The sequence below is a fragment of the Cololabis saira genome, chromosome 23 (genome assembly GCF_033807715.1).
Source record: "Cololabis saira isolate AMF1-May2022 chromosome 23, fColSai1.1, whole genome shotgun sequence".
Taxonomy (NCBI): domain Eukaryota; kingdom Metazoa; phylum Chordata; class Actinopteri; order Beloniformes; family Belonidae; genus Cololabis; species Cololabis saira.
In genome coordinates, this window is record NC_084609.1 from 20,607,637 (window position 1) to 20,616,402 (window position 8,766).

Genomic DNA, 8,766 nt, shown 5'->3' on the forward strand with positions numbered 1-8,766 from the left:
TTGAATCAACGAGAGCACCCTATGGGGTGATTTGGAGGTCTGTGACAGTCATGACAAATGTCTGATAATGACATTTGGCCCGAGTCACATCCGACTGTAAATTACTTTTTGTCTCTCGCCTGATTGGTGTATTCTTGCTTTAACTTCTTGTATAAGAAGCTTGTTCCAATTTCACTCGGTGTCAGCCACCGAACCAGACACTGTCTGTATCTGTCAGCTGAACGCCGGCTAGAATAAAATCTCTCAATACCACAGCGGACTCTTGAACTGGACTTTGTAATATTCTTCAACAATTTGGCGCTGTGACCCGGATGACAATAGACCTTCGATGGAAACTCCTGTTCCAGAACAACGGCGCAATCAGCGACTCTATCTAAAATTTTAGAGGTTAGGGGATCCACTTACAAAATCCCAAATTATTGTTGCTGAGTTGTTGTCGAAAGTCTGTGAATTGGAGTGCCGGAGAATGGTTGACGTCATCCTGAGATTTTAGGTAAGTCCGCTGTGTGGTTGTGAAGGTTATATTTTTTGTTATTATTTTGTGTTATTGGGAAGGTTATTGTAGAGATGTTTTTAGGAACGCTGACAATTTCATAACACTTGAATCTGATTGTGTTGTGAGAATGTTCTGCTTCTCCTGCCTTAGAATTGACTAGCTCTTCTAAAAGGTTTAATATCTCGGGTAACATTAAAAAGAAAGAAATGGCCAGAACGAAACGGTTGGTCTGAGTACCAAAACTAAGTCCAGTGGGACTTGCATATGCAGGACGTGAGGTCCATAAAAGTGTTGGAACACTGAGTTATTTGTGGAAAACGGACATATATGTAGAAGAACTGGTTTTATTTTATAAATGGGGATGACTAGCTCTCCCAAATACTTGAGATATATTTCATTTCAGTAAGAATCGACTTGCTCTCCTTACATTAAGCCGAATGATTTGTAGGCTCAAGTAGACTGATGGTTGGAAGAATCAGAAAGTGATTTGTGGGTAAAAGTAAGTGTAATTGAAGTTTTTTTCTCTGGGAGGGATCTTACAGAAGGAAAAATGGGAAGTTTTCTCAGTAAAGAGTCAGAGGAAGAGTTGACTGGTCCTTCTAAATACATGTACGATAACTACGGTACCAATAGCACTAAGTTTGTTAAAACATGGGTTAAGATAACTAAAGACGACGGTCTCTTAAAATTTCCCCCAAGTGGGACCTTTGACCGGACTAGATTAGAAAATTTAAAGGAAAAATTAAATTCTCAAACAAATGGACAAAAGCACTTCAACTCCTTCAGATTTTGGAGGGATGAAAGCAGACGCCGTAATGCAGAATCCCAAATAGCTTCGCTTACGGATCAGAACAAAAAGCTGATGGCTCAATTAGAAGAGTGTAAAAACGCAACGCAGACAAAGAAGGAATTAGACCCATTAACCGGGTCCTCCACAAACATTAAAATAAACAAAAACAATCATGCCACAACTATGTACCCTGTGAAAGAATTGGAAGAACTTAAAAACACAACGCAGACAAAAATGAAAGTGGAAAACCATTTAAATGATCAAATCAAAAACCTTTATCCGGTAAAACAGATTAAAGAATCAAGTGACGATGACACTTCTGATGATGACTGGATTTTACAACATCCCAAGTCTGAAGACAATAGCCAAAACAGTGAAGAGGAGTGGGTTGTGAAAAGAGGCAGAAAACCAAAGAAAACACAATCAGTAAAATTAGCTCCACTGATCACAATGGGAAAAGATGTTATCTACAAACCTTGGAGCCGAAGAGAACTAAAAGCGATAGTAGGAGATTTTCCCAAGGATGTCAGAAAAAATAAACAAAAATGGCTAGATGAATGGGAATCAGTATGCACAATATACACACCTCACATGCCTGACATAATGCAACTGTTAAAGCTAACTTTGCCACCTGATTTGAAAAGCAGAGTACTTGATGCATGTAGAATTTCCTCTGATCCTACAGCTGTTGCCAAAATCACACCAGAAGAAGCTCAGACCCTTTACAGCTTCATCACTTTAGCAGTTCAAAAGGAAGTAGTACAAAAAGTGGATTATACTCCTCTCACAAAACTTAAACAAGGAAAAGATGAGAATCCCAGGGAACTCTATGCTACAATGATGTTGACAGCAAAAGAAAATTGTGGTTTGTCACAAGATCAGATTAATGGACTTCCTCCAGGTTACTTGCAAGATATATTTGTTAGCTGCCTTCAACCAAAGGTTAAGGCTAAAGTAGTACTGACAGTTGGGTGGGCGGGGAAAGCAATGACTGAACTAGTGGAAATAGCTCAACACCACTGGGACAACACAGAACAAAAGGAATCTAAAATGTATGAAACGCTAATGCTTGCCCAAGTGTCTCACTACACAGGCGGAGTACCGAGAGGAGGACGCAGCGGCAGAGGGATCAACCAAAGATGTGGACCAATGAATCACTCACACCACAACAAAGGTCACACGTCGCACTTCCCAAACAAAAACAATAGGAACTGCTTCTGTTGTGGTGAACCAGATCATTGGATAAAAGATTGCCCCTATAGAACATCCCAACCTAATTTTACCCTGCCTATGGTAACTCCATCAAGTGATCACATGGAGGTCCAACAAACCCCACAGCACAATCCATAGAGCTGTCAGGACAGTGCCCAAATTGAAACAGAAATAACTTTAACAGTAGCTCCACTGATAAAACTAGCAAAAACAAATGAAGAGCCTAACTTAACAATAGATGTAAATGGAAAATCTACATCATTTCTGGTAGATACAGGAGCTTCTCTTTCAACTTTAAGACCAATCACTTCTACAAATTTGAAATCATCTAAAGAAACTGTCAGAGCTGTGGGGGTTGGAGGGATTCCCATGTGTTTACCTGTCTCTGAGCCTACTACAGTATCTATAGGCCCGTTTACTGAAAGCATGTCAAACTTCACAACTTCTCACTCCTTTCTGCTGTCAGATACCACACCTGTAAATCTATTAGGGAGAGACTTGTTGTGCAAACTAAATTGTACCATTTACTGCACACCAGACGGTATCTTTTTAGAGACTAACCAAGATAACACAACCGCTGTACTAGCAGCTCTGATAGATCAGAACCAGCTGATGGATGCGGAAAAAGGGAAAACACAGGATAGAATAGTGTCCAGCGTGCCCCCATCAGTATGGTCTTCTTCTTCTAATGACATTGGTTTGATCAAATCTACTGAACCAGTACAGATATTGCTGAAACAGAATGTCTCTTTGCCAAAGATTTCACAGTATCCTCTTTCTCAGGAAAAGAGAGAGGGCATCCGCCCTATAGTTCAATCTCTGTTAAGCCAGGGAATAATAGTGCCGTGTGATAGTCCATGCAACACGCCTATACTTCCTGTTAAAAAACCAGGTAAACCAGAATATAGATTTGTACAGGACCTACGAGCTATAAATGAAGTGGTACTCCCACGTTTCCCTTTAGTTCCAAATCCTACTACAGTTTTGTCGTCAATACCTGCCAATTCCACCCACTATACTGTGTTGGACCTTTGCAGTGCATTCTTTTCTGTCCCTCTACATAAGGATAGCCAATATTTATTTGCATTTACATATGATGGACAACAATACACATTCACCAGATTACCCCAAGGGTATACTGAGTCACCTACAATTTTTTCTCGTGCTCTAAATAATGACCTCAAAGACGTGTCATTTCCTGGAGGCTCCACTCTGATTCAATATGTTGACGATTTACTTTTAGCCAGTCCCTCTGCCCCTGCATGCGAAATGGACACAGTTACCCTTCTCAACGCTTTAGCTGTCAAAGGCCACAAAACCTCACTTAAGAAAGCTCAACTGTGTCAGAATGAAGTCCAGTATTTGGGACATACACTATCTGGCTCCACAAGGGTCCTTACTCCCTCCAGAATAAAATCTATAATAGAAATGCCCAAACCCACAACTATGTCACAGATGAAGACATTTTTAGGTATGACGGGCTATTGCAGACAATGGATAATGGATTATGCATCACTTGCAATGCCACTCCAAGACATATGCAAACCCTCAGACTGCACTCAGCCCTTAACCTGGTCACAACAAGCTGACGATGCTTTTAACAAGTTAAAACAGGCATTACTATCTGCCCCTGCGCTCGGCCTTCCCGACTACAATCAACCATTCACTCTTTTTGTACATGAAAAATGTGGATTTGCCCAATCTGTTCTCACTCAACGTCATAACTCTGCTTACAGACCTGTGGCGTACTTTTCCTCTAAACTGGATCCCGTCGAGAGAGGGCTTCCACCTTGTCTCAAAGCCGTAGCCGCAGCAGCACTTGCTATCAACAAATCTGCTGATATTGTTTTAGGGTCACCACTAACAGTCATGGTCCCACACGATGCACTCACCCTGATTACCAGAGAGGCACATAGACATGTGACAGGGACAAGAGAAGCAAAATACGTACTAACTCTCACTGCTCCACACATTACACTAAAAAGATGTTCTATCCTTAACCCTGCTACATTACTTCCAACCGAAGATGATGGTGAACCCCATAATTGTATGGATGTCACCTCATGTTCATCTAAACCTCGTCCCGACCTTTCTGAAACTCCACTCTCTAACTCTGATCTTGTTTTCTTCACTGACGGCTCTGCTTATAGAGAAAATGGAATACCATATGCAGGTTATGCAATTTGTGATAATTTCTCAACTGTTGAAAGTGCCGCCCTGCCCTCCTCCAACTCCGCCCAAGTAGCTGAACTATATGCACTGATGAGAGCCTGTCAACTAGCAAAAGGTAAAACTGTTACGATCTATACAGATTCCAGATATGCTTTTGGTTGTGTACATGATTTTGGTATATTGTGGGCGAACCGAGGATTTATCACATCTTCGGGGACACCCGTTAAACATGGTCAATTGATTGGTGAACTGTTAGAAGCGTGTCAACTACCTTCATCTATTGCTGTTGTTAAATGTGAAGCCCACACCAAATTCAAGGACCCTGTTTCACTAGGCAATGCTTCGGCTGACCATGCAGCAAAAGAAGCCGCCAAATTTGGCTTACCTGTCCATGTAAAGCTCTGCCCTTCTATACCCGCTAACGATCTGGCTTCTCCTAATGATGTAGCCCTCTTACAAGAGACTGCTGATGCGAAGGAGCACAGATTGTGGCTTTCCCATGGTTGTAAAAATGTAAATAATTTGTGGGTCAGCAACGACGGCCGCGTTGTTGCACCCACATCTTTGTACCCGTGGCTAGCACGCATGTCACATAGTTTGTCACATGTAAGCAAAGGGGGAATGTGTCAGATAGTGTTGAAAGACTGGTATGCTCCAGGATTCACATCCTATGCAAGAAAATATTGTGAACAATGCCTAATCTGTCAACAACATAACCCAGGGAAAACAGTACAAACAACATTGTCAACACACCCCCCCCCACGGGGACCCTTTGAAGCTCTGCAAATAGACTTTATTCATATGCCAAAATGTGAGGGATATGAAAATGTTCTTGTATGCGTGGATATGTTTTCAAACTGGCCTGAAGCCTGGGCTTGCAGGAAGGCGGACTCTACTGCTGTAGTGAAATGCCTATTAAAAGACATTGTTCCACGGTTCGGCATTCCACACAGCATCAACTCAGACCGAGGTACTCATTTCACTGGACAAATAATGACTGAACTCTGTAAATCACTGGGTATTAAACAGAGACTGCATTGCCCATACCACCCGCAGTCTGCAGGGCTAGTTGAAAGACAAAATGGCATCTTGAAAAACAAACTAGCCAAACTGTGTGCTGAAACTGGGCTAAAATGGACAATGTTGTTGCCTTTGGCCCTAATGTCGATGAGGTCAACACCCGTTAGGAAGCATAAACTCACACCTCATGAAATTATTACGGGTAGACCTATGACTATACCAAGTAATTCAGTTCTATGTATGAAAAAGATGGACCTCCATGCCATGGATGAATCCATGATATCATTCTGTTCTGCTCTAACTTTTGCTGTCCAGTCAATCCACAGACAAGTAAAAGCTGTCCAGTCTCCTCCTAGTGACAAACCGTGCCATAACCTCCAACCCGGCGACTGGGTCTGTGTCAGGGAGTTCCGACGGAAAAACGCCCTGAAACCTCGCTGGTCTAAACCTCAACACGTCCTGCTCACCACCAACACCGCCGTCAAGTGTGAGGGGCGTCTAATCTGGATCCACGCATCCCACTGCAAGAAAACAACTCCTCCGCCATGCACCGGAAACCAGCTGGTACCATCTTCTTCCTGGGGGTCTTCGTCCTCACCACCGTCGGAGCCAGTGAAAGAAACCACGCAGGCTCGGACAGCCCAGAAGTAGATGAACTTCAACACCCCAGACTTCGACGACTGGCAGAGGAGCAGGGGAGCAGCGCAGGCCACAGAGGCCCAGAAGCAGATGCATTATACACGCCAAAACACTCACATCTGTCGCAGGAACAAAACAGACACCCTTGCAAACACCACAAACGAGACCTAACCGTTTACCAGGAGAAAATAACTCCTAAAATATATGAAACACAACCCTCAACAAACACATACCTCCAACTGGCAAAAATGGTTGCTGAAAATAGCCCACACCCTGATAACTGTTATGTGTGTGGGTTCATTCCACACAGCACAAAAGAAGGACTCCCATTAATGACTCTGCCCATTACTTCATGTGACACCTGTTACATTTTGAACCTCAATTCCTCTTATGGGCATTGCAAATGTCACAAACCCCCCCAAATGAGACAAATGTATTGTGATAAAATTCACACTAGCTGTTATTCCTGCAGCACACCGATTCCTCTCACCCTCACCATGATCCCAAAGACATTAAAGTGGTGTGTTGAAGGCAAAGGAACTATCCACCTAGGAATATCAAACTGTGACTCCACATACTCTCCTTCTGAAGAACCGCTTGTTAAGCCTAAAACAAGCCAAAATCCACTGCCCGATTCCATTAAAGATTATAACTACCTTGCTACAATGGTTAATCGCTGTTCCATACCTCTACCAAAAGGTGTTTACTGGATTTGTGGCATGAAGGCTTACGAATATCTTCCAAACGATTGGTCTGGTATATGTGGTCTGGGCCATGTGGTACCAGCCATGAGAATCGTCGCTGTACCACCGAAAGTTCGCATTGTTAAAAGAGAATTGTACACTCACACCCAAACACCATGGACAAGATTTTTTGGTGCCCTCGTTCCAAATTACGGAGTCATGGCAGCTTTGGATCAGATAAGGGACCTATCTCATGCAGTTGAAGACTTAGCAAATACCACAGCAAAGGGCATGTCTATGCTTTCACAAGAGATGACTGCTGTAAGGATGATGGCCTTGCAAAATCGTGCTGCATTGGACTACTTATTAGCTTCTCAAGGGGGAACTTGTGCTGTGATTAAAACTGAATGCTGTACCTTTATACCTAACCACAATGCCACCATCCAAGAAATAACAGATCACTTGAAAAACATTGCTAACACATTACATACACCTGTCACGACTAGTTTGTTTGGTTGGTTTAGAGAACAGTTAGGACACGTTGGTTACTTGATATTTGAATTTGCTTTATTGGGGTTTGTACTCCTAATTGTTATTTGGCTTCTGATTACATGTCTAAGGTTCACTTGCAAAATATGTATGGCTCAAACTACTACTACAATCATGTACTCCACTGTAATTCCACCTCTACCGTCAGTGGAGGAGGAAAATTCAGACTTTCTGTTCAAAATTGGGATTGACTGTACTTAAGTGAAAAAAAAAAAAAAAAAAAAAAAAAAAAAAATTGTGAATTGTCGAGCCACATTGTCATGGGAAGCTCCAGCCCCTACCCCCTACAGGGCTTTGAACTGGACTCAAGAACTTTTGTTGAGACTCCAATTTCCTACCCCATGTGAAGGTCCCGACACCTCGGAAGTTGGCTCAAACAGACAACTGGACTCAACAACTTTTGTTGAGACTCCAATTTCCTACCCCATGTGAAGGTCCCGACACCTCGGAAGTTGGCTCAAACAGACAACTGGACTCAACAACTTTTGTTGAGACTCCAATTTCCTACCCCATGTGAAGGTCCCGACACCTCAGAAGTTGGTTCAAACAGATTTGAATCAACGAGAGCACCCTATGGGGTGATTTGGAGGTCTGTGACAGTCATGACAAATGTCTGATAATGACATTTGGCCCGAGTCACATCCGACTGTAAATTACTTTTTGTCTCTCGCCTGATTGGTGTATTCTTGCTTTAACTTCTTGTATAAGAAGCTTGTTCCAATTTCACTCGGTGTCAGCCACCGAACCAGACACTGTCTGTATCTGTCAGCTGAACGCCGGCTAGAATAAAATCTCTCAATACCACAGCGGACTCTTGAACTGGACTTTGTAATATTCTTCAACAGTTAGAAGGAGCATCAGCATCAGCGGAGAGGCCAAGACCACCTGTTCCTGTCCACGTCCTCCAACTGTTCTGGAAGGACACCTGGCCAGTTGGGAGAGCTGGATGTGCCTGAAGCACTAGCCCAAGGAGGAGCCGAGAAGCATCGACACATGACTGAACTACTTCAACTGGCTCCTCTTCATGTGGAGGACATCTTGTCACTATCACTATCAACAATGTGTTTCCATAGGTGAACACAGCCTTTCCACTCAGCTCTCTCTTCTCTACCAGAGACCAATACAGAATACACACCTACTGATGCAACACAAATCTGTCTGAGATACTTAAACCTTCCACTCAAGGCAGTACCTCACTCCCAACC

General features: G+C 42.9%; 1 protein-coding gene across 1 annotated transcript; it reads left to right on the forward strand.

Annotated features, from left to right (window-relative positions):
- Positions 1–414: 414 nt before the first annotated feature.
- LOC133424383 (endogenous retrovirus group 3 member 1 Env polyprotein-like) lies at positions 415–8,346 on the forward strand. The gene is made up of 2 exons (XM_061714943.1): positions 415–493; positions 6,036–8,346. The coding sequence occupies exon 2, from the start codon at positions 6,236–6,238 to the stop codon at positions 7,760–7,762; it is 1,527 nt and encodes a 508-aa protein (XP_061570927.1). The 5' UTR covers positions 415–493; positions 6,036–6,235; the 3' UTR covers positions 7,763–8,346.
- The last annotated feature ends 420 nt before the right edge of the window (positions 8,347–8,766 follow it).